The sequence below is a fragment of the Terrapene carolina genome, unplaced genomic scaffold (assembly GCF_002925995.2).
Source record: "Terrapene carolina triunguis isolate 2854851 unplaced genomic scaffold, T_m_triunguis-2.0 Scaffold236, whole genome shotgun sequence".
Lineage (NCBI taxonomy): Eukaryota > Metazoa > Chordata > Testudines > Emydidae > Terrapene > Terrapene triunguis.
Genome location: NW_020664587.1, coordinates 11,657,570 through 11,683,501, shown reverse-complemented (window position 1 = coordinate 11,683,501; position 25,932 = coordinate 11,657,570). Strand labels below are relative to the sequence as shown.

Sequence of the window (25,932 nt, the reverse complement as noted above, 5' to 3'; positions counted from 1 at the left end):
ACGTCTCTGCTAAAATAGTGCGGCTGAAAACCATATTAGTAACTGCAGGTTAACCGGACTGCTCTGTGCTACTAAAGTCAGTACTTCTGTTGCTAATGAAAGTCAGACCGGGTTGGAAGTAATAATATTAGTCTTAAAAATATAGTGCTACTATGTATATTTTTTTCCAAAACCTCTAATGTGATTTTTGTTTTTGTTTATGCTTTACAAAGCAGCTATGCCCAGAAGTGAGTGTTTTTGTTTTTTGTTGCTTTTTCTGTAGGTCAGTTCGGTTTATCCGTATGAACGTTTTTCTTTGTTACTTTCAACTCTGGGGCTTTTTTAAAAGCACTAAGATGTTGTTGCTTTGAGTCACTCTGAGCTCTTCTTAGCTGAAGGGCTCCTGAAAATCAGTCCTAAATGTGCTAAACCTCAGCTTCAGTAACTGAACAGTCTTCTCAGGAGCCGTGATTTAAGCTAGTCTTGGTGTAATCTCGGCACTGCAGTTCCAGAGAACTGAATTTGGAAGCATTTTTGGGTCTTGCTGCCCAGGTCTGCAGAGGTGTCATGTATCAAGAGGCAAGCTGATGCAGGGGCGGGGGAGGCAGGCTGAAGGCAGGCTGACTTTGCTGGATAAGTATTTCTTGTTAGTTTATCCATGGAGCAACTTTGCTATCCACCTCAGAGGAGAAACTGCTGTCCTTCCTGGAGAAAAACCAAGCAGGAGCTCTGTTCTCAGCTGCTTAGGCAAAAAGTGAGCTAGAACAATGCAGATGTGCAGAGTGGGAAAGGAATTGGAGTTTCAAAAATAAAGGAACTGGGGCATCCTTAGGACAAGTCTGGGGAGAGAACCCTGTTCTTAGATGCCTGAAAAGATATTATGTTTGTATGTGTCTGTGTGTATGTATGTACGTCTATGTTATATCGGCATACGTGTATGTTTAAAAGTTTGGCGGATACTTCACTTTTTTCTGTGTCTATGAGTGTGTGACACACATTCTACATGGTGGCTGTCAGATGCATTGTGTCCCCTGTTCTGTTATGGAAACTCTATGTCCATGGCTGTGGTTTTAAGAGGAGTGGCCTAGTTATGCCTCTTTTCCCAAGTATTGCTTTGAAGAGGTGTGGAATATGGAGAAAGTGACAGTCAGCCCCCAAAGGCTATGCACAATTTGACTTAGTCGCTGAAATCTTAGTTCAGCAAGATCTTCTGTAGAGCAGGGGAAGTTTTCTGTCTGTACTTTCAACTCCCATTGACTCTAATTGGTCTTCTTCCAGTTGAAGGAGTTTGCGAACTTTGACTTTGACATCTGGAGAAAGAAATACATGCGCTGGATGAATCACAAGAAATCACGGGTGATGGACTTCTTCCGGCGTATCGACAAAGATCAGGATGGAAAAATCACCCGGCAGGAGTTTATTGATGGAATCTTAGCATCTAGTAAGTCTTGATCTGTTTCATCCCCTCCTTCCGCAAAACCCGATAAACCCATCTCCGAGAAACGTTGTTTGCTCCCACCCTTTACGAGGCAAATGAAAGGCGCATTTCTTGTACCTCTCTCAGGAGAGGACAGCTGTGAAATGATAGCATGGCAATCCCACCCCACACATTCACTATTGTTGCAGTATGCCAAGAGGCTGTCGTTGCTTGAGGCCTGGAATCTATATTATACACCTCTACCCCGATATAACACAACACGAATTCGGATATAACACGGTAAAGCAGCGATCCGGGGGGGCGGGGCTGCGCACTCTGGCGGATCAAAGCAAGTTCGATCTAACGCGGTTTCACCTATAACGCAGTAAGATTTTTTGGCTCACAAGGACAGCGTTCTATCGGGGTAGAGAATTTGAAACTCAAGTAATCATGTAGCCTGTTTCTTTTCCTGTGACTATTGTGATGGAGACTCCAGATATGGAAGCGTGAGTAGGGGGCGATATAGAGTATGTGCTCTTTGTACAGATGGTGAGAGAATACAGGGAGTTATCGATTCTCAGACTGTAATACATCTCTGTTGTTTGTTTTTCTTTTTCATTCCAGAATTCCCCACCACCAAGTTAGAGATGACTGCCGTGGCTGACATCTTTGACCGGGATGGGGATGGCTATATTGATTACTATGAGTTTGTGGCTGCTCTCCATCCTAACAAAGATGCTTACCGGCCAACCACAGATGCCGACAAAATTGAGGATGAGGTAAAGGAGATTCTAAGGAGAGTGGTATTTTAGTGGGTATTATGGAGGGCTTCCGTTTTTCAAAGGGTCAGCTTCTCAAATACCTATCCAAAGAGGAAAAACTATGCTTTGATGATGAGCACCCAGAGAATCACAGCGGTATTGACCTGAGATCAATGTTCAAATATTTGGATATTCAAAACATTTTAAAGTGAAGGTTGTTATAATCTGTATTTTATGCACAATATACTGTGTCCCATGTATCCAGTGCAAGAGATGCAAACTACTGATCCCTGACCTCTGCCCCTCTTGTTTGCAACAGGTCACAAGGCAGGTGGCCCAGTGTAAGTGTGCAAAGAGATTTCAAGTGGAGCAGATTGGAGAGAATAAGTATCGGGTAAGAGGAAGACATCCACATTTGCCATACTAGCACAAATTCTCTTAATTCCTAGCCTATGTGTGATCCTACCAGGGACAAGTGTCCGTTTTAACTTCTACTGAAGCAATCTGATTCTGTCGTACTGAGATCTTACTCTTGAAAAGATTGAATCCGAATTTTTACCTATGCTAGCCTCTTACCTTCTGAGATGTTAATTAAGTCCAGAGATTAGAACGATAATGTGCACTCAGGAATCTGAGACATAGACTTATCTTGGGCTCTGTGGTGAGGGAATAACATGAAGAGCTTAGAGATTAGTTCCTTCTTCCCCAAGTTGATCTGAGGGTCTCTGGAGACGAGAGTTTCTGGGGAAACTGCAGCAATATACCATTAATGGAGCACACTGATTCCTTGATAGTAATCATAACTGTATGATCCTATTGGTGGAGAGCTTGCAAGTGGTTTATCTATCACATGAGCACATAATGGAGGAAATATATATGGACAGATGATTATAGATGGTCTGTGATATTCTCCTCCTGTGACTTTTTGAGAAGAGGGCAGGCTAAGGGTCAGCATGCTGTCTTGGTGCATTAAATCTTGGATATGCCTAATAGCCCAAGGACAAGACAAACATAGATGTGGCAGTGTTCTGAGAGAGCTTAGCCCGCTCGCTGTCGAAGATGTTGTATCTATGGATACTATAGACAGTTTTATGTGTGTACCTTACACCTATGATTTTCTTCAACTGATGTAGCTCATTTCTAAAAAGGTATGCAAAATATTTGTGTAATGGATCTGTTTTAAGGTACTTCATGTTTTCATTTCAAATTATTCACGGGGTTGGACTGACAGCAAACCATCCAGGTTTCCTGCAGACTTGCATTTTGGGCACGGAGGAGTTAAAATAGCAACACTTGAGCCCATTCAAATATCAGACACATTCAAATATCAGACTTAGGGTAAGTCTGCACTACCGCGCTACATCAGAGAGCGCTCTCCCATCGGCATAATTACTCCACCTCCAAGAGAGGCAGAAGCTGTGTCTCCCACAGACATAGCGCCAGTGTGGACAGCTCTCAGGTTGATGTAACTTACGTCGCTCGGGGGGTGGCTTTGTCACCCGGTTGTGTAAACGAGCCCTTATTTGTGAATTTTGAAGCGATGAATTACAACTTCTGCTGTAGGGACAGAGAAGAACAGTTCGCATGTCCAATAACATCAAGTACCCTGATTTTTAACTACCTGTGGTTAACTAAGATTTTCATGATTGTTGCATTGTTAAATCCTATAAAATGTTTTCTTGTTTTTCTCCCCCTCTTCCTCTGCTCTCCTTCTGATCTTCTCCCCACCCAAATTCTTTCTCTCCGTAGTTCTTCCTCGGCAATCAGGTACAGTGTGCCTTGCAATGCTGTCTCTCATTCTTTTTAACAAACATGGCTTGGTGTGTGTTTATAATACCAATCTTTCTCTTGTTGCTGTGGGAAGATGTGATCTAAAGAATGCTGTGTTAGAGCTCGTTGTGTTACTTGGCAGAGTCTGATATACAGAGTGACGTTTACCTGGAAATGCGATACCAAATGGCAAAACTCCTTGGAAGAAAGAAGTAAAAAGTTTAATTGGCAAATCAGAAATCTACAAAGATGGAGAGATTTAGCCTCCAAATTGCGTCTTCCTCTGATGCCCCAGTGGTATTAGAGGTTATGGCATCATTCATGTGAAAGGGAACACGTAAGTTCCATGTAAGGTACCAGGGGAACCCATGCTCATGGTTGAATTGTCTGAGAACATTGTCTCATGATTCTGACTCTACTGCTGGAGGAATTATAGAATCATAGGACTGGAAGGGACCTCGAGAGGTCATCTAGTCCAGTCCCCTGCACTCAAGGCAGGACTAAGTATTATATTGTAACACTCTTCAAAAAATATATACAGGCTAAAATTTTCTGAACACAGACTGTATACCAGGATCTGGACAGGTTTGATTATAACGCGGTCACTATGGAATGAAAATGCTGTATTCACATGATCGGTCTCTTAGGTAACAATAACTAAACCCTCATCCCCTGCTTCACCGACTTTGAGTAACTCATAACTGGAAGAAAGTTCATGGAAAAATTGCATGTACCTACTCTTCTATTCTGGTCTGTGATTAATATTCTGGTAACTGAAGGCTGACTAGAACACAGGAACTCCATTGATAATGGGACTGGCGTGATGTCTTTCATCACAAGAATACAGCCTCCATTTGAACAATGAAGGAAATCCATTTATTGTAACTACTGAGGATTTTTAACCTGAAGAGATGGACTCTAAATGTGGTGCCATGAAAGAAGGGAACGTGAATTTCTTGAGTGAAGGAAAGGATAGAAACCAACTCCCCGTTTATTCTAGATAAGTGACTATAGGCAAATCTTTGAAGGGAACTATAAAACTCTATCTAATTATTACAATAAATTTGTAATGAATGTTACAAGACGGGAGCAAATGTATAACTTGTATTTTTACCATGGAGGGCCAGATTCTCCACTCTGCTTTGTTGGAGTGAAGGGGCTACAAAATTAGTGTATCCAGCTAGCTGAGGATTCCCCTAGCATGGAGGAATTACTCCGTTAGTATAGAACCAGTGTAGCAAAGGGGCATGGCCAGAGAGCCCTTACCCCCCAGAGAGCCTCAGCAGGCATAAATAGCTCTTTCTGGCCATAGCTACTTGGCCTAGCAGCTGCACCAGGAGAGGAGTGTTGCCCCAGGTGTGTCCAGCACATACGAGGTGCAGCTGAGAATTTAGCCTTTGAGACCAAAAGTCATCTTCTCCAAAGCCAGCTTACCTTTCCAGCACTCCAGCCCCCGACTGCTTAGCGCTAAAGACCTTCCAGTCTGTGGCGCATTGGTTCTCCAGGGAGCAGAGCTGAGCATCCTACCACTCTAAAGCTAACTAAACGCCAGCCTCCGCTTGCTGGGGAGAGCATGGAAGCAGGATCCCTTCGTGAACAGGCGCTGCCTGCAGCTACAGATTGAAAGAGGGCCTTAGAGATGCCCACAGCTCGGTCCCACGCCTGATAGCAAAGGGGACATCTGAAAAGAGGCTCATGCTTGGAACTCTTTGAGAAAGGGCTGTGCATAACAGGGGAGAGAGGTAGTCTCAGGAGAGAAGGGGGCATATGAGATGTTTGGAGCAGGAAAAGGAACCCTTAATCCTGCTTTGTCCCAATGCCCCCTAGCACTCTCTTTCTGCAGAAATCAATCTAGATGTTTCTTGAACTCATCTGTCATTTTTCTTACCTCAGTTACCTCCCCAGTACGTTATCCCTTGTTTTTAGCATCGTTAGCACAATTCTGCCCCAGTTTCCCCTAGTTACTCCTCATTTCCTAAGGTTTCCATTATGTCTCCTGTTTTTTTAAGTCCTTCTCCATGTTAAAAAAAGAGGGTCTCACTTATCAACGCCTTCATAATTCTGAAATCCTCTATTAGATCATGTTGAAGTATCCCCCTTTTCAAAGGCAATCAACTTAGTTGTCCCTCATTGCTTAAGCTCCTAAGACAGGGTGGGATCTTTGCTGCTCTTTCCCTCTGTGTGGTACATGGACAAGTCCTGTTCACAGTAGTCCAGGTGGGGTTCTGCTAGATGTCCGAGTGTCCATGTAAATATTAGGAGAAGGTGGCTCTGAAGAGAAGCACGTGCATGGTGGTGGATGGAGACTTTTAATCAACGGTTATGTATGATAGCACGGGGGGACCGGAAAGAGATGTGTGATTTTGTTGATTCAGGGGCACCACTTGATGATTGTTTGAAATTGGAGAGATTTTAAATTCCTAATGAACATTATAATCACTAATAAACATTCTGGGACTTGAACCTTAGCTTTCTAGATTCACTGTAATTGGGTGACTCTCCTGTGGGAGCTCTCTTGCTGGTTGAGACTCGGTGAAATGCTCGCACCTCAGACTTGGTAAAGCGGTTTCATTCTCAGTGCTGATGCTGCACTGCTAGCATTTGCTATGCCAGCCTTCAGTGACGTGCCAGGTGTCTCTTTTCAAAGCAGACTGCATCAGGAGTGTCAGTGGGCAGTGTGGTCTAGTGGATAGAGCACTGGGAGCGGGACTACAGTGGCTGGGTTCTGCTCTTGGCTCTGCCACTGGCCTGCTATGTGACATGAGGCAAGTCACTTCCCATCCCCGTGCCTCAGTTTCCTCATCTGTAAACTGGGGAAAATGGTGCTGTGCCCCCCCCCCTTTGTAAAGTGCTTTGCGATCTACTAATGAAAGCACTACGTAAGAGCTAAGTGGTATTATTATTCATGAAAGAAAGGCAGAGCAATAAAATTCTGTTTCTTTGGGTAAAACCCTCAAAAGATCAAATTATAAACTCTAATTTGCTACCTGGCCATCCTTTGATCTGCATTTGAATTTCTCAGCTTTTCTTTTTTTTTTGGCATTAGCCCTAGAGAATCCTGTTAATAGCATTGTCCTGCGAGTTTCTTTAGATGAAAACATTCTCATAAATTGACACCAAAATGAATTGATTCCCACATAACGTAACTTTTTGATATATTTGGAGAAGCCCTAAACATTAATAAGAGCTTTGAAAATGTTTAGGGTTACAGGTAGCATTTCAAATAGTCTCCAGTGTAGCGATAATACTCACCCTGGCGCAGTCTGTTTTGGAGAGGAGCAGTGTCTCCATTTTATAGCCCTGTTATTTGAACGGCTTCTCTATTGGTTCCACAGTTTGGTGATTCCCAGCAGTTGCGACTGGTCCGTATTTTGCGCAGCACTGTCATGGTTCGAGTTGGAGGAGGATGGATGGCCCTGGATGAATTTTTAGTGAAAAATGACCCTTGCAGAGGTAAGGAAGAATCTGTTTCTCAGGGACCTTTCATCTCCACAATAGTTGTGAAGTCGCCAGATGCTTCACTGAAGCAGATCTCATCAGTCTGTGGGCTTGTGCAAATAAAGCACGATCTGGAGAAAATAGGAACTAAAAAAACCCCAAAACTTAGTGTGATTTTTATTGCAAGTCTCTCAATATTTGGTAGTGTTCTTAAAGCCCCAGTTTCTGGAGTCATGTGAATAGGTGAGAATCTCAATTTTCATTTCAAAGGAACCAAACAAGTTTGTCGCCCTCCTGGTTGCTGAGAAAAGCTTGAAAATGTGATCTGAGTGCACCTGAAGATTCAAAAATCAGAAACCCAATAAAAAGAACTCTGTGTATTGTTCGTGTAAAATCATATGATTTTAAGCCAATCGCAAAATTTTGGAACACCTGGGGATGGCAGTATTACAGTATGAAACCTTTGCAAAGAGTCTTCCAGAAAATCCAAACCTTGAGCATCAAGGAGTTAAAATTAGTTACCCTGAATAAAAAGAAAATTCCTTTTACTAAAAGTTATTTTGTTAGCATCCATTTTTTTTTTTCATACCAATTTGCTGGTCATTTCTTTTTTGTAGTTTAAACCCCTCATTTTGATTTGTTGTCTGCGCTCTTCGACGATGGTCAAAAGCTGGTGTCTTGGGTGTGTTTCCTTTTGGGTTGATGGCATGTGCCGATTTCAGCAGAACTCCAGCCTTCGTGGACTTGTGTGTCTTTTACAACAAACAGTTGTCAGTGTGGATTCCGCTGTAAATGTTAGTGTTGCAAATCCAATGTGCTGATAGATGGCCAGTGTGTTGGAGAAAGCCAATAAAAACTGTTCCAATTCCATACAAACGTAGGTAAAATCAGGTGTAAGAAGCCTCTAGACAAGAATGTAATCTCTCTTGCTGATAAATGTGATTCTAATGTGCTGCTGCGCCCTCCATAAAGAAAACGCTCACATTGTATACTTAGGGACAATGGTGCTGTTTCCAGAAGCTCTGTGTGTGTATGCCTAAAAAATTTCCTGCAAGATTCCAGTTACCAACTCTTCCTTCCCCGTCTCTCAAACAAAATGGCAGCGCTGCATGGGGTGAAAAAGAGCTGTCCTTCAACTGTGCATTTCTTTCTTGACCAGTTTCTGCTTTCTCCTGCTCTGTCCGTTTCCTTGTATGTGTGTGTTTTTCTTTATTCTAGTTCACCACCCTGGAAGTAAAATAAAGCGCTCTGATTCCAGCTCTTCGATTGCCAGTCAGTCTCCGATAGGTTGGCGTTATTTTTGCTTTATCACTCTTGCCGGCATCCCCGCTCTCCCATCATTAAGAATGGCTTTGCTTCTTAACCAGCCCGCCTGCCCCACCACATCTGCTGCCTTTGTGAATGCTGAGACACAGTGTTGACAATATTGAGAATATTCTAGTCGAGACATTTTAAAACCGTTTTTAACTAAATCAACTCTCAGAAAATTGAGTGGCGGGTCAGAAACCGGAAAAAACACACACACTACATAATCTGTCTGTTCAAACTCAGGGTATGTCTACACTACCCGCCGGATCGGCAGGCAGCGATCGATCCAGCGGGGATCGATTTATCGTGTCTAGTCTAGACGCGATAAATCGACCCCCAAGCCCTCTCCCGTCGACTCCTGTATTCCAGCGCGGCGAGCGGCGCAGGGAGAGTTGACGGGAGCGGCAGCAGTTGACACCGCGGTGAAGACACCGTGATAAGTCGATCTAAGTACGTCGACTTCAGCTACGTTATTCATGTAGCTGAAGTTGCATAACTTAGATCGATTCCCCCCCCCCCCCCAGTGTAGACCAGGGCTTAGATTCATAGTTAGACATATTATCATTGTGCTTTCTTAGATACTTATCTGGCCTCCATTACCACAGTATCTGAACACTCACAATCTTAATATATTTACTTGTGAGGTACTGTAGTAGTATTCCCAATTACAGATGGGAAACTGAGGCAGATTGATTAAGTGAGTTGACCAAGGTGTGTCAGAGCATTTGTGGCCGAACTGAGAATTGAACCAGCTCTCCTAAGTCCGAAGCTAGTGTCCTACTCACCGAACCATCCTTCCTTTCTTATTCAGTTGAGCTCCCAGGGATCTTATTTCAGTTTATCCGAAAAGAGTTGATTTTTTTTTTTAAATCAGAAACATTTGGAAATAAACAAGGGAAGCTTAAAATTTTTTATGACTGGAAAACTGAACCATGTACTGCATGGAAAAATTGGAATCAGTGATTTTTCTCTGGATTTTGAAATGTTGAATCTGTGAGAGTTTCTCCTGGATTCGTATTTTTTTGTGGTAGAAAAAGATCAGAGTTAATCACAGCTGGTCCCTTTCTAAAATGTCTTGAGAAAGAGAAAGTCCATTTGGGCTTGATGTGGGACTTTCGTTTGAAATGAATAAGATGAACCCAATTCTTCAGTTTACATATTTATTTCTATTTATAAAATAATAGACGTTCCCACGCCAAGTCCTGGACACCCCATACTGTATATCAGCTCCCATTGTTCCTTTTTAGATGTTTCTAGATGTAAAAATAGACTGTGGTGATGGTACAGGAGGCTGGAGTTTCAAAAACCCACTCCACAGTGAGTTTTGAAAACACTTGGTTGTCTTGGGTTTAGTTTTCAGGTACCTGCGTAGAAAGTCAGCCTGGGAGCTAGCCTTGTACCGAATGTATTGCTATTTTGTGCCGACAGTGAAGCAGCTTGTAATTGTGGCGTACAATGTACTATGGCCAGATGCTACCTGTCTTGAAGTGAATTGCAGTGAGTGGTTTCTTCAGACCATTTTCCTTTTAAAAAATAATTTGTATTACAATAGTGCCTAGAAACTCCTACATGCTAGGTGCTATGCAAGTGCACAAAGATACAGTCCTTGTCCCGAATCTAAATAGACAAAACAAAGGGGGGGGGGGGGAGGGGAAATAGAGTCCGGGGGGGGGGGGTGACTTGACCAAGGTCACACAGCAAGTCAGTGGCAGAGCGGGGAATAGAACCCAGGTCTTCTGAGTCTCCCAGTTCAGTGCCGACCATCTTACCTGATAGATTTGTTAATGAAAATGTTGTGTTAAATCCAGCCTCAAGATAGCAAGAATTTTGCAAGGGATAAAGGATGTTCTCTCAAGACAGAAATCTGACTCCCATGTATTTTATAGCTGAACGGCCAGGTCTATGTAAGGCCAATCTGGGCCTTTTTGTTGTCGGTGTGTTTTTTGCTTGGCACATTACATTATTCTTTTTGGTGTTCTTTGCGTAAGCTGGAGAATTCCCCATGTGTACTAAAGGAACCTCTGCTGTGTTTCTCACTTGTGGCTTTCAAATGCCCTCAAGGACCTTTGATAGCAATTGATGTCTGCACATTAGCACCGGAAACCACATCATGCAGAGCAACAGTTGAGGTACATGACACTAAAACTCTGTTTAAAAGGTAGAGCTGCTGCTTCAAGTGGGACTTGAACTGTTTTCTCCATTTTTCCCCTTCTGGAGAGCTCGGTACGGGGAGTGAGAGAGGCCCATGGTGAAACCTGGCAGCAACCAACATTCGGCTGCCGGGATTCTCCGAAAGGGGAATGAGCCACACCCAGCTGAGTGTGAGTGTGTAACTAGGATTCAAGCGTATCTTTGTTTTACAGTGAGGGTAATTAACCATTGGAACAACGGTTGTGATGGATTCTCCGTCACTGGCAACGTTTAAATCAAGACTGAATGTTTCTCTAAAAGCCCTGCTCTAGTTCAAACAGGAATCAATTCAGGGAAGTCCGACGGCCTGTGTTGTACAGGAGGTCGGACTAGACAATCACAGTGGGGTTCCTTCTGGCCTTTGTAACGTATAAATCTATGGCAGCAAAAAAAAGCCAATGGTATTTTGGCCACGGTCCATTGTATCTTGTAAGAGGGATGCGTTAGTTCCACTATGCACCACGGAGGAGCCTACCTGTAAAACTCCATGTGGTTCTGGGCATGTCGGTAATTAGATAGATGTCAACCCACCGGAAGGAGTTCATAGAAGAGCAGTAAAAATGATTAGAGGGCTGGAAGAATTGACTTGTGAGGAAAGGAATTAACAAAATAAGATAGCTGAGCTAGATGTTGATTAAGTAAGGGCCATAATAAGCAGGTATATTGCGTAGAAGATGTAAGCATCAAGGAGAGAGGAGGGTTGTTTAGGGCATAATCGAGTGGAGAAATATAAAGGCGAATAGAGAGTGTGTATTGAGAACAAGTTCCCAAGAACAAGGCTTTGTTAGAATGTGAAATCCTCTCCCAAGGGAAGCAGTGACTGATGCATGTTGGGGCTCCAGAGGAGAACCGCTTCTAACCCATTTTGTCTGGAAGGAAAGCAAATGCAACACAAAGACTTCTTTGGCAGGGAGAGTAAAGTGTGTGTCTGTGTGAGGGGTCTGGGACTGGAAACGGTCTTTCCCCTCCCCAGCCCTCTGGGAGAAAGCAAAAAGGAAATGTGTAACAGTCCTTACTCACGACTGTCTCTTCCTTATGTGAAACAGGTTAGGTCTGGTAGTAGTCAATACGTCCCTTTATCTCAGCACGGTCTTTGAGACGTTAATTGTTTTGATGATCTTTTGAAGTTCATGCTAAATATTCTTTGCTTCTGTCACCTGCGGCTTGTTGCCGAAATCAGCATGATTCGGAAGTGGTGCTGCTTGCTTTCTGTAAGCTCTTGAATTTACTAGTGCGACGCTGCTTCTTCGTCTCCACTGTTAATGCTTTGCTACAGGTGTTTTAGAGTGCTGGTGCCAGGGTTCTTCCCATCCCGAGGTTATCACAGAACAAGGCTTCTACCCTGCAATTGCTTCTTTGTCTTTCAAGTCTAACACATTGAATTTAATATTGCTCCTTTGTCCTGTAAGGCTTTGTGCATGGCCTTGCTCCTACCTACTTAATGAATTTGCTCTCTGTATATATCTGGTGAGTTTCTGAGATACTGGCCTATGCTGATCTTAGTAGCTCAGGACATAGAACTTCCAACTGCATTGATACCCCATTGCTAGTTGCAGAGAGACCCTCCAGTTCCTGGGACATTCAGATCCAAATTTTACATCTGCCCTCTGATATGAGTTGTTATAGCTTGGAAAATTGATCACGCTCCACATAGCTGTGTGCTGGGTGTGAGAGCAGGAGTACAACCTTTCCGAGCAGTTCTATTCAGAATTTTTAAACTGTCCTAAGAATGTCATCAGCTGCGTGTGCTAATTTTAACTAGACTTGTATAATAGGCCCAGGACATGCCTAAAAGTTGCATAATTCTATTTGAACTCCTGGACCTCTGGGGTTCTTTTGCCTATCACAAGTCTTCAGAAACCAATCAGCAACGTGACATCATCGCAACAGAGCGAGAATGCTGCACGGGTCTCACTCTGCTGTGACCGGGATGAGAGCAAGACATCCATTGTAGGTCAGAGATGGAGTTTCCAAGACGTTGCAAGGATGTCTTCCTGGGGCTAAGCAGGAGTTGGGTGAAACTCCTCAGGGGTGGTTTTTTTTCAGGAGTTGCTTTGTTTCCTCTTTCAGCACGAGGAAGGACCAACCTCGAACTTAGAGAGAAGTTTATTTTACCAGAGGGAGCCTCGCAGGGAATGACGCCTTTCAGGTCCCGGGGTCGAAGGTCAAAACCCTCCTCCCGGGCTGCCTCCCCAACGCGGTCCAGCTCTAGTGCGAGCCAGAGTAATCACAGCTGCACCTCTATGCCATCCTCTCCAGCAGCGCCTGCTAGTGGAACCAAGGTAAGGCTGATAGTCCTTTGCTTTCCTGCTGCTCACACCTACTCAGACCCCGTTCCAAGGAGACCAGGAGCTGAAGCATTAGGTAGGAGAGGTTTTTGCGGGGGGACTCAGAAAATAGGCTAATGTATGCTTCATTGGTGGACACCTGAATGGCAGAGCCTGGTTTAAACTGATTCTTGAGGCAGGGATAAACCCATTGACTGCACAGTCGATATTTTTAAATCATTCATGCTACAAGTTTCTTCTCGCGTTGTATACACTACACCTGCAGGTAGGTGATCATGCGTAGAGAGAACATAAACACGTCTCAGGAAAGGCCGAGTTGCCTAGTGAGGTTGTTTTTATTTTTATGGTCTCACATTGTAACTCTTGGGACCATTCCCGATTCTCCTATCTTCCACAAGGCAGAATTTCCCCTGCCGTCTCTCTGTGCGATAGGAGCAGACTTGTCTTGGACATCACACAAGCAGCCGGCTAGCATGAAGGAGGAAGTGGCTGCCTTTTTGTGTCTCCTCTTCACCGCATCGTGCCAAATGTGCATTTTATTTTGTCGTCTGTTTCTTTTAGAATTTATGTATTTTTCTGTTTGTTTTTCCCATTTCGGATACTTTTCTGTTCCATTTTCACTCACTTTTCACCTCTTCCCCTCCCCCCCCCCTTTCTCCCTACCCTTCCTTTGGATTTTCCATTTCACAGACTCCACATCACTTCTCTCGCTGTTATGACAAACCCTGGTTGGTAAACAGTAAAGCTGGCACCCCTCACAGGGGCTTCGATAATTCCGACTCCCACCTGTCCAGCTCCGAGGTAGAGTATGGCTCTGCTAGTCAAAGGACCTGTTAAAAGGAAGGAACGCGGCTGCTTTCTTTTCCTGCTGAATGCTTTTCTTGTATTATAGCAGCGCTTGTTAGCACAGCTAACGCTAAGACTGTTGGCGTTTTTCAGGGGTTCCTAACTCGGATTAAAAAGAAATTCACACGAGAATTAAACTCAATGTGCAAGATGCCAGCAATCCATTTTTACCCCCTTTGGAGCAATTTTAAAATGGTAACTTATCAGATTGCAAAACCCAGTGTAACTTTTCCTGGCTTCAGCCGCTTTTTTTTTTTTTTTTAGCATTCAAAAAAAGACCATCATGAAAACTAGGGCCTCTTAAGCAGGGGGTTGGACTAGATGACCTTCTGAGGTCCCTTCCAACCCTGATCTTCTATGAATATTAAAAATAGGAATAAAATCGCCGAGTTAGCACTTGAAAAATCAGCTACAGCGCATGCACAGTAACCACTCTTGCCATAGTTTTCTGAAGTACATATGCCCATCAGCATATTCCGGCATATCTGATATGTCCTATAACATCACACACTGATGCGAGACCTCTGCAATACTCAAATACCGCGGGGCAAATTCAGGCTGGAGGCTGAAGTTCCAGCCTGAACTTAGAATTTTCTGACTTCTGGGAATTGGTGGTGCTTCAGAATGTTAATGTAGATTTTGGTGATTTAACTTACCGGCAATTTGTCATGTCTCCCATACTTGATCTTCCCTTGAAAATAGTTTCTGAAGTTTTGTTATCAAAAAGTCAGGTATAATTCCTGAAATGTATAAAATGATCCACGTGTTGCCATAAGAAAGGCTTTGGGAAGCTGTTGGGAAGATACAGCAATTTTGTTATAAAGTCCGATCAAGGGCCAGATCAAAAGCTCCAGTATTTACTGACGATGTAAAAGAGTCGCTCTCAAAACAAAAAAGTGCTGGAGAGAAATGCTCGTAGAGGGAGCTACTTTAAAATTTCTTAAAACCTCATTCCATGGTTTGTGTTTGGTCCTATTCAAAGGCTTGTCCAGCGCTTTAAAACGTGTTGATGGAACTTAACTGCCATGTATCCAACGAGGCATCCATCCTCTTTCTTGACTTTCCCTTTGCTTCCTCTCCCTTTGCTGTAGCTTCACGAGACAGAAAGAAATTAAAATCTCTCCAATTCACATCAGAGGGAGTTTGGGGAAATCTCTCTCCAGCTGTTTGTCAGAAGATTTATTCCACAGCAACTCTCCAACTATTAAAAGGCATTTCTTTTTACGGTGACATGAACTGAAAATTGCAAAAGGATGTCCAGCTGTTGTTGAGTCAGTCTGCCCTTTGTGCTGTTAAACTCATGAAACTGGGTGACTGGGCAACAACATGGCAGATGAAATTCAGTGTCGATAAATGCAAAGTGATGCACATTGGAGAACACAATCCCAACTATACATACGAAATGATGGGGTCTACATTAGCTGTTGCCACTCAAGAAAGAGATCTCTGAATCATTGTGGATAGTTCTCTGAAAAAATCCACTCCATGCGCAGCGGCAGTCAAAAAAGCAAACAGAATGTTGGGAATCATTAGGAAAGGGATAGATAGTAAGACAGAAAATATCACATTGCCTCTATATAAATCCATGGTACACCCACATCTTGAATACTGCCTGCAGATGTGCTCGCCCCATCTCAAAAAAGATATATTGGAATTGGAAAAGGTTCAGAAAAGGGCAACAAAAATTATAAGGGGTCTGGAACAGCTTCCATATGAGGAGAGATTAATAAGACTGGGATTTTTCAGCTTGGAAAAGAGACCACCAAGGGGGGATACGATAGAGGTCTATAAAATTGACTGGTGTGGAGAAAGTAAATAAGGAAGTGTTATTTACTCCTCATAACAAGAACTAGGGGTCACCAAATGAAATTAATAGGCAGCAAGTTTAAAACAAACAAAAGGAAGTATTTCTTCACACAACGCAGTCAACCTGTGGAACTCGTTGCTGGAGGATGTTGTGAAAGCCAAGACTCTAACGGTTCCAAAAGGAACTAGACAAGTTCATGGAGGATAGGTCCATCAATGGCTATTAGTCAGGATGGACAGAGATGGTGTCCCTAGCCTCTGTTTGCCAGAAGCTGGGAATGGGCGATGGGATGGATCACATGATGATTACCTGTTCTGTTCATTCCCTCTGGGGCACCTGGCATTGGCCACTGTCGGAAGGCAGGATAGTGGGCTAGATGGACAATTGGTCTGACCCAGTATGGCCTTTCTTATGTAAAATGCCAGAATCCCAGTACCTGCGGGATTGGATGTAACCTTGGGTGGCTGTTTTCCTGCAATTATTTTATGTTGTCTTAAAACCAGCACTAGGCTTATTTTAGAAACTTGGAGCTGCTCTTTCCAGTTGGAGTCAGGAGTCCTCTCTTCATGAGAGATGTTATTCTGACTTACAGTCACGCTTTCTTCGGTTTCCTCTTTCTGTGGCAAGAGAAGTAACAGTGGGAGAAAGCTTTGTGTTGTGTTGCTTCCTCTAGTGTTTATCTGCAACATCGTAAAGGTCACGGAACACACTGTTTAACAGAAACCAGTGTGAGTAGCATCTAAAACTTCACTGAGAAGCTTTCAGTTATGGTAGAGACCTTCTGGCCTGCATTTCACGTGTTCGTTCACCACTAGTGCTTGAATGAATGGCTTGGATTTTTTTTTTTTAATATTTAAAATTCTCTTTATTGGTTGTCTGTCCCAATTTATATACATTAGGCTGAAATCCCTTGGCCCTATTAAGTCACTTGGGACTGAAATTTGGCACACTTTCACCAAAAAAACAACAACATATTTTCACCAAAAATAATTAACCTTTAAAATTGTTCTGGACTTCTTAAATATTAAAAATTTCCCAGGATTTCATGTGACTTTTTGTGTGGCTTTTAGACCCAAAACAGTACTTGGTCCTTAAGATGGACGACAGATGACAGGTATTTTGAAATAGATCTATAGCTTAGTCAGAGATGGATAGATATAGATATAAAAACATATCAAACTAAACAAAATAATTAACAATGGGTTTGAAGGCGAAAGCACGAGCATGTAGTGCTATCCTGAAGGCCCAAAGCCACCACTGGTATGAATGTTTTCAGGGACTAGGCTTTGGTTTAGCAATAAAACAATTACTGTGTATGTTCTCCTTGACCTTTACGATGATGGTGGTATTTATATATTGGAATCCTGTTGCCGAGATCTACCTCTGATATTAACCCATTACAAAGTGAATTATACCATAACATCTAAAAGACTCTTGATGCATTCTTTATTCAAAGGTGACTCCGTCTGCAGGCAGCAAGCTGAAGCGACCGACTTTTCACTCTAGTCGAACTTCTCTTGCGGGTGATACCAGTAATAATTCCTCTCCCGTTTCTACAGGTGCCAAAACCAATCGGGCTGGTAAGTCCTAAGCTGACCGTTTTACCTGTAATGGATGCTAAAATAAGTGCTACCTCCTTTCATAGCTGTCCCTGTCTATGGATTCCAATCAAGAGAAAAGAGAAGCTACTGACCATCTGTAATAGTTTAGGATAAACTAAAGGGCATCGTTATACAGGCTGGACTGTTTATCCACTTGTAGTAGAGATGTTTCAGTGATTGCCTTGACCCTGAGTAGTTTGGGATGCATTTTAAGAGGGGTTTCCTTTAAATTGCGTTCAGAATAAAAGCTTCATACCACAGACCCTCTGTCTCCCAGAGCCTGGAGTGAGAGCCAGAAACAATCTGTGAAATTCTTCAGTGAGTCATAAAGTTTTAGGCGAAGTTGCTCACTGTCATCGTAGATCATAGAGCGACCAGTGATCCTGTATTTATTGCACAGTCTTCTAATAACATTGCTGCTATCGTTGGGTCTGCAAACTGGTGGCAGTACTGAAGGGGGGTGGGGTCCACTTGCTAAGGGTTAGAATGGGGAGATGTTACAGCGTGGTCACAAATACCTGGATTTAATTTCAGATCCTAAAAAAACAGCCAGTCGTCCCACAAGTCGCGCAGGGAGTCGGGCCGGGAGTCGGGCCAGCAGCCGGCGGGGAAGCGACGCCTCCGATTTTGACCTTCTGGAAACTCAGTCAGCCTGTTCGGACACTTCAGAAAGCAGCACGGCAGGGGGTCAAGGCAGTTCGCGACGGGGGTTGGCAAAACCTTCCAAAATCCCAACCATGTCCAAGAAAACTACCACTGCCACCCCCAAAACTCCAGGCCCCAAGAGATAATACTGTACCAACACCCCCTAAAACAAAACAAACCTGTGTCCAATTTTTAACCCTGCTACGTACATTGGATGTATATTTATTCTAAACGGGAAAAATTATATTGTTAAAAGTGTAAAAGAATAATTGTGTTATGAAGCTGCCTTATTTGGGTTTTTTTTTTCTTTTTTGTAAGTTACTATTTTCATGTGAATATTTATGTAGATAAAATTTGCCTCCTGGTCACCCCTATTCACAATGGGGCCCAGAAAACTGAAATGTGGGAGAGAGAAAGCAAGCAAAAAACGTCAAGATGTGAAAGTGTAAAAAAAAAAAAAAAAAAAAAGTTAAGAAAAAAATTATAAATAGGATTTCTGCGCGGTGCAGGGTGTGAACCTGCTTTATCTTTTAGGATTGTTCCTAAATGCATCTTTATAAACTTGACTTGCTGTCTCAGCGAGATAAATTATATTTAAAAAACAAAAAAACCTGAATCCTACAGTGTTCAAGGAACTCTTTTTTTGTAAATCATGGATACCTCAAACAGAGAAACATGAGGTGAGGGGATTTTGGGTGTCTGCTTCCATTTTTTTAAAGGTTATGTGATTTTACCTGAAGAAATTGGAGTTTGAATTAATAAAATTTGCACATGCTACAGTAAAGGGGTTCATTACAAATGCTGTCTTTAAAATACTGTCCCAGCACTTACGCTTTTAAAGAGCAAATAATAGTGATGGGTTTTGGGGGTAGAACTTTAAAGTTATCCAGAAGAGAGCACTGGGTTGGCAACACTACAAATACGTCCTTTAGAGGATGGGACAAAAAGGTGCTTCTGTCACTTCCTGTCCTACAAGTTGGAAGACTCTTCTGGATGGCCACCCAGTCAGTTTGCATAAGAGACTGACTCACATTGTTTGTTACAGAATTGCTGTTTATCTGCACCTCTTTTCCTATTTATTATTTGACTGGTCATTCTCCTTCAAACCAGGCTGAGATTACGTCACCTCTACTCCTAGAAGAAACCTGGGACTTACATGCACAGTTGCTTGTCCTTTAAATGAGTCTCACCAGCGCACTTGCTAGCAAGTCCTATCTCGCTTTTGTATGCGACTTTTCTTTGTGATAAAATCAACTGACCAAGTGACCATGAGGGTGGGTCTGGGGAGGGGCTATCTGGACTTCCTGTATTTATTAAATATTGTTCCTCTTCAGCTCTGACCATATTGCTGTGTGATTCTCTCAATTGGTTAATTGAGGCAGAAACTGAAGCTCAACCAATGAACTGTTTAAAACAGTTTTTTTTGTATTAAAATTGCTTGCAGTAATAACCACCTTGCTTCTTATTTTATTCCACCGTGCTAGCTTTATAAACATACGTATTAAAGGTGAAACGTTTTCTTACAAAGCAAAAGCAGCATGGCTGTATAAAAATGTATTTTGAAATGCATCTATAATGCAGCAAAAGTTGCCGTTGAGAGAACATGTCAGAGATCGGCTTAGAATTTATGGTTCACCGCTCTTTAATTCCTATGCTTTCTATTCTTTTGCCATCTAGGCATTTCACAATCAAACCACGTGCTGTGGTGGAGTTTCCAATAACTATTGCATAAGACATCAGGACTCTTAACAACCACACAACCCACTGAGTGGTATCAAGTGAATAGAAATCAGTGCAGAGACTTATATAGGTTATGAATTCACACCAGCCTCCACCACTCAAGGCAAGCAGCTGTGCTCTGGGTGAACTCCAGGTGAAGTGCATTGCACTAATTTAGCCAGGAGCTTCTGAGGGTCTGGATAACTGGTGCAAGGTCCACATTTAAGAGGAATGAGCCACTTGCTTGCCAGGTAGGGAGATGTTTGATGGTTTGGGTTATTTACTTACTTTGCAAAACATGGTCTTGAGATCCTTATTTGTTCCATTTCTTTTTTCCCCTCTCCAAGGGATTTTACATGTATATCCCAGGGAAGCATGCAAATATAATCTACTCTATGATGAAATGCTGGACTGTCCGGGGAGAGAGAAGTGGTCGGTTCCACGGTGGAGCAATACATAAGAACGTGCAGTCGTTAAAGACTCAGGTTAATAATGTGAGCCATAGAAAGTGAAAGCTCTGGGAAATTGGCTTGCAAAGCAAAAGAACAGCATGGAGCAATCTCAGGTTATACAGCTGACCCAGACAAACCCTGCTCCAGTTTAAAAGCTGCATGTGGCTGTACTATGGGAAGTAAAGCAATGTGTTGTCTTAACATGCCTGTCATTGCCGTACTGCTGCATGTGACCAGGGAACATAATGCATTTTGGATCCTGCTGTAGGATGTACTGGGTTTTAAAGTCCCCCTAGCCCAAGCTGTGTAAAGTCAGTACTAGCCCTAGGGGAGCAAACAGTAAAATCTAGATCGAGTTGGTTGGAAAACCAAGTCCCCCTCTTCCTGTCACATTCCCTCTTCCTACACCTGCACTGCAGGGAGTGAGACCATGTGGTGCAGGTGCTTGTAAGATGCACTGCCACTGATCAAGACTGGGAATTAACTAATGCCAGGGGTAAATCTATCTGTAGTAACCAAACCATCTTCATCCCACACTTCACTCCCACCCCACCCCCAATTCCAGATTTACCCTTAGTGGCAGGAGCTTAGGTGCACTCAACTCAAAACCCTTTTCACTTCTTTTAACCCTGTCTCACCCCACTGTATCTTCCTGCTGTAGTCTCCCAACGCCTGTAATTCCTACTTTCCAAGGCATTGGCTTGTTTCTTGAGCTCAGTATGGTATAATTTACTGCTCCTATTTCCCACAAGTCTTCCCTGGCTTCCCCTCCAACCGATTCTACTACAAAAGTCTCCAAGGCCTTTCCTGGATTTAGCAGGGAAGGAAAAGGGGCAATATTTCTCCAAACTTCTCTCTAATGCTTCTGTTACAGTGGTGCTCAAATACCAGATTCCTTCCTTCTCTCTCCTCATCACGAGTGGTGAATGCTGCCTTTAACATCTGCCCCCAGCCCCCTGATTCCGGCTCATTTGTTTCCTGTAGTCAAATCTCATTTCAAGGGCTTGTCTATGCGTGAAAGTGGTTTTCGATTAAGGTAGGGTGTAAATTCAACGTGCAATAGCTATTGACTAATTCCAGCTGCGGGCACTCAATCTGGAATAAAAGTGACTTGTTCCTGTTTATTTGAACCCGTTTTCAAAGCAGGTTAAGCTAAACAGGAACAAGGCACTCTTGATTCCTGAACTTTCCTGGAAGGGCCTGTCTCTAATGACTACGCATTCTACTCTGTGAGCCATTCAGTTTACTGCAACTCTCCTTCCCACATCTACAGCTGTTTTATTTGTACTGGAATGTATTGACTGTCTACCTGAATGTAAATCTGTGCTATGTTGTGCCGCAGAAAGATTGCATGCAAGGTTTATCATATAAGGGGGAAAATGTGTTGAAGGAAAAAATTTAAGTGAATTCTTTCAAGGGAATATCTGAGAACTCCACGATCCCGCCCCATCATAGAGCTCACTGCACATGCAGTGTACCTGCATCAAAGTTGTTTGCTACATCGGCTGTGAGATCTATAACCTATGTGCTTCCTAATGAAAGTGACATTCTCACCTATCGTATATCTCAGGTCCATAATTTATATTACAAACTCTTGGGGCAGGGATGTGGCTCAGTGTTAACTGAGAGGCTCCTAGCACACTTATGGGCTCTGTAAAATATTAATAAGTTTGGCTAGCGATGTCAGAAAACTCAGTAATTCCCTAAATTCAACCCTTGGGGACCCGCTACTCATTTTCAGAGGCCAGTGTGTGTAAAAATGTACATTGGACTACATGAGCCTGCAGCTGCTGAGCAGAATTCTTCTAGTCTAGTTCCTCTTAATCCTCTAATCCAGTGGGTCTCAAACTTTACTGGTGACCCCTTTCATACAGCAAGCCTCTGAGTGCCACCCCCCTAATAAATTAAACACCCTTTTAAATATATTTAACACCATTATAAATGCTGGAGACAAGCAGGGTCCTGACTCCCCATGTAATGACCTCGCGCCCCCCAGTTTGAGAACCCCTGCTCTAATCTATGTAACTAATCCATTTTGAAGTGTCTTTACATGAGTTAATGTGCTCATTGTCCCTTCAAAGCCAAGTTTGCTAAATGTTATTTAAGTGGCCATGTGCTTGATGCTACACAGGTTGCAATGGGAATGGCTTTGCAAGTTTACTATTTTCATACCTGCATTTTGTCCCTGCTGGGTCTGTCTCGGTCACTCCAGATACCTAACACCAGTGCAATAGCATAAGTCATTCTGCATTACTGAGAGTCAGGGATACTACAAGCAAAGCAATATTTTTTAAAAACGGGGTGATTTGAAATTGTTAGTGTTTTAAATGTTGTTCCTGGACTATTGATTGTTGTTGGATTGAGCAGTACTTGTCACTAGCACCTGCCACGTTTTAGTGACATGTTTTTAAAAGCTTTTTATTTAAGCAAAGGTCACTGCAACAGAAACAGGATGTAAAACGAGTCTGCAGTTCAATTCAAAACATGCTTCTTTTTACCATTGATTGTGATCTTGAATAGGGCCAGTTTTCACTACTTGAACACTATTCTACAGGGGAAACCTCGCTCCACATCATTTCAGATTGTCCTGAGTGCGCATTGTAGACAAACCACACTCATGGACAGAACTCCAGTGGTTCCCAGGAACTCTTCCTATGATAACCAACTGGTAGAATTGAAAAGTACCGTATTGCCCATCGTTGGTAGTCTCACCTACACCTTCTGTCTTCTGGAACTACATTATATATAGACCTGAGCAAATAACCTTTTCCCCCTCCGTTTGCTGGCTTGTACTAATAACTAACTAACTTTTGGTTTGGGTCAACCTAAAAGGCCATGTTTGCAAAACTTTCAGCAAACCGATTTGTTGTTAAAACCTTGTTTCAGGAGGACCGAAACTTCATTTCAACCTAAACTGAAATGTTTCATTTTGGTTCTGAGGTTTTTAATTTTTAAATAAAAAATCAATTTTTAAACAAGCCCTTTTGAATAAAAAATGTAAATGTTCTGTTTTGAAACCGTCAGAACAAAAGGTTTGATTTTAAAAAGGGGGGGGGGGTGGCTGGCATGAGTGCATGCCCTAAATCTGCATTGGTGTAAGAAAATGGTGGTGGGAAAAGGTTTGCCTCACTCTAATTATATGCTCTGCAGATTGTCCAGACCCACAACGCCTTTCATTTTTAATAGCATGTTGCTATGAAGATCTAATACACATTCACGTTTGTCAGCTCAGCACTACCTGCTGTATAAGAATCTGCACCTGGGAACGGTTTCTAACCCCCCCGCGTTAACACGAAGTTCGTCACTAGGGCGAAGTGTCAGAGTTAAGAGCAGAGCCAGGAGAGGGCAGTGGATACCAACCAACCCATCCCACCTTCAAACCGGACCTACCAGCCCAGGAAAGTTCCCACTCGCGGGGTGGGGCTTATTGCCATCAAGGCAGCAGAGCGGGTGTGGAGGGGTGGCAGAGCCGAGCCATTCTGGGGTCAAACTGGGCTTTTTTAGTCCTTTCCCGGCCCCGTGCCGCAGGGAAAGCCGGATCACCGAGCACTGGCTCCTGGCGCCCGGCTTTTAGCTGGAAGCCCCGATTTCCGTGGCCGAAAGCTCGGTGCCAGGGCCAACCCCTCACTCTTCTCTCGGCGGGGCCCAGCTCAGCCCCGGCTGCGCCCACAGAACCGCGGGCCTCTCGGCAGCCCGCTCTCTGCGCCCCTTCTCGAGGGGGATGAAAATCCCCCACAGCTGCGCGGCCAGCGCAAGAGCCAACACCTGGGAGGCAGGAGGAGGGCAAAGCCCCAGCGGAGGCCGGGGGGGAGCGCTGCGGGGCGCCATCTAGCTCGGTTTTCCCAGTGCGGCTGGCACGCTCCTACCCAGGTGTTTGGAGAGCTGCGCCGACGCGCAGCGCTGCGCTCTGAGCTACCCCAGCTCGCCGCTACTTGCGCTCAGCCGCAGGGCCGCCCGGCCAGGGGCCCCTTTAGCCTGGGGGGGCCGAGCCAGGGTGAGGGTTTTGCTGTACAGACACGTGCGCCGGGTCCGGGCGATGGTTAAAGCGCACACCCAGCAACAGCTCTCCGCGTAAAGCCCCAGGGCAGAGGGGTGCCCGCCTGCTATAGACGCCTCGCTGGCCGGGGGGTCCCCCGGGGTGGCTGAATGACTCCGGGGCAGCTCCGCGTCCCGGGCCCGGCGGGGAGAGCCTGAGCCAGGAGCTGCTGCGCTTTGGCTCCGATTTCCAGCTTCCGCCTTCGGAGAAGAGGCGCCCGCAAGGCCCCGCACCTGGCGCTTGTCTGGCCACGACCCATTCCAAGCCCCCGGCTGCCCGTTCCCACGCGCGCCGGCCAATGGGCGGCTGGTGAGGCCGGCGCTGCGCAGCGCAGCGCAGCGCAGCCCGTGCGCCCCCGGGAGCGGAGCGCACGGGCCCGGCCGGCAGAGGCGATGCGGCTGCTCTGCGGGGCTCTGCTCTGGCTCTTGGGGCTCTTGTGTGACCTGGGTAACAGCAGCTTCCTCCGGAGCCATCTCCATGCCTCCAGCTTCCTGCAGCGCAGGCTGAGCGGCCGGGAGAAGCGGGAGATGCAGCGGGAGATCCTGTCCATCCTCGGGCTGCCGGGCAGACCCCGACCCAAGGCCTCCGCCGGGGGCAAGCTGCCCTCCTCCGCTCCCCTCTTCATGCTGGACCTGTACCACGCCATGGCCAGGGAGGAGGAGGACGAAGAGGAAGATCAGGTGGGCTGGGGCCGGGGGGTCTCCCGGCCCGTGCTGACCAGCTTGAGCATCCAGGCGCCGCCTTTGGGAAGAGTCATCAGCCGGGCGGACACGGTCATGAGCTTTGTCAACATGGGTAAGTGCGGAGCGCACAAGCGGCTGGAGAGACCAGGACCCCGGAGGGCGGGTGGGGCCCTGCCCCGGCTTGGGCACCTGCCCCCCGCTTGCTCAGGGGACTTTCTTCACCTCTTCTCGGTCCACCCACAGGCTCCAGTTACTAGATTCAAGGTGCCCAGGCCAGTGGGGACCATTGGGAGCGCCTGGCCTGGCCCCCTGGATAGCCCAGAACTTCCCCCGGGGAATTCCAGCGCAGGTGTTTAAGACGAAACAGCCAACCTGTGGCTGTATCCAAATGCCCCCTGACCAGCTGTCTGATTGCAGGGCTTTCTTCAGCCAATGCACAGCCAGTTCCACTATCAGGAGTTAAGGGTTAGAGCAGCTTTTTGTCTAAAGCACAACTCTCCTTGGGGCTCTAAAATCCTCAAATGGCCTTGAAATTAGTGCCTGGTCTCCTGGCCGATTGGCCTGGTTCTTTTCTGTCTCTCCCCCCCCCCCATTGTTCTCATTTCCCTCCCTTGAAAGTTGTCTGCGCTCAAATTATTTTTCTGACACTTATGCCCCGCCCCCCCCAAAATCATTAACACCTATTGGTTCTCATCTGTGTTTGACCCACCTCTCGCCCTTTATTTTTGGGCCCGGTTTCTAAAGGCCAATGCTTTTCCGTGTTGTCCCAGGCTGCTGGTGGATTTCTGTCCCTTTATTTCAAGCTAAGCTAGCAACACTTCTTTTCTAGTTATTTCTTCACTTGAGATCTGGTTTGTGACAATTTGCATGGACTCACTTGCCGGTTATTCAGCAAGTTGTTAAGCCTCTGGATATTTGTGACATCAAAAATGATGTAATGTGGAGGTGACAGCTTTGTCCTCAGACCATCCTAGATATGAAGGGCCTGTTGA

General features: G+C 44.6%; 2 protein-coding genes across 2 annotated transcripts in view; both read left to right on the top strand.

Moving 5' to 3' along the window:
* Nucleotides 1-19,501, top strand: part of MACF1 (microtubule actin crosslinking factor 1) — a 232,691-nt gene extending 213,190 nt beyond the window's left edge. Inside the window, exons 91-99 of the mRNA XM_029912665.1 lie at nt 1,258-1,420; nt 2,021-2,175; nt 2,477-2,551; nt 3,907-3,924; nt 7,263-7,380; nt 12,934-13,145; nt 13,842-13,952; nt 17,261-17,384; nt 17,940-19,501. Of these exons, the coding sequence (XP_029768525.1) occupies nt 1,258-1,420; nt 2,021-2,175; nt 2,477-2,551; nt 3,907-3,924; nt 7,263-7,380; nt 12,934-13,145; nt 13,842-13,952; nt 17,261-17,384; nt 17,940-18,196 (1,233 nt within the window). The 3' untranslated portion in view covers nt 18,197-19,501. The remainder of the gene's footprint in view (nt 1-1,257; nt 1,421-2,020; nt 2,176-2,476; nt 2,552-3,906; nt 3,925-7,262; nt 7,381-12,933; nt 13,146-13,841; nt 13,953-17,260; nt 17,385-17,939) is intronic.
* Nucleotides 19,502-24,649: 5,148 nt separating this feature from the next.
* The window catches only part of LOC112108405 (bone morphogenetic protein 8A-like), a 34,714-nt gene continuing 33,431 nt past the window's right edge, over nt 24,650-25,932 (top strand). Inside the window, exon 1 of the mRNA XM_024202521.2 lies at nt 24,650-25,052. Coding sequence (XP_024058289.1) covers nt 24,650-25,052 — 403 coding nt within the window. The remainder of the gene's footprint in view (nt 25,053-25,932) is intronic.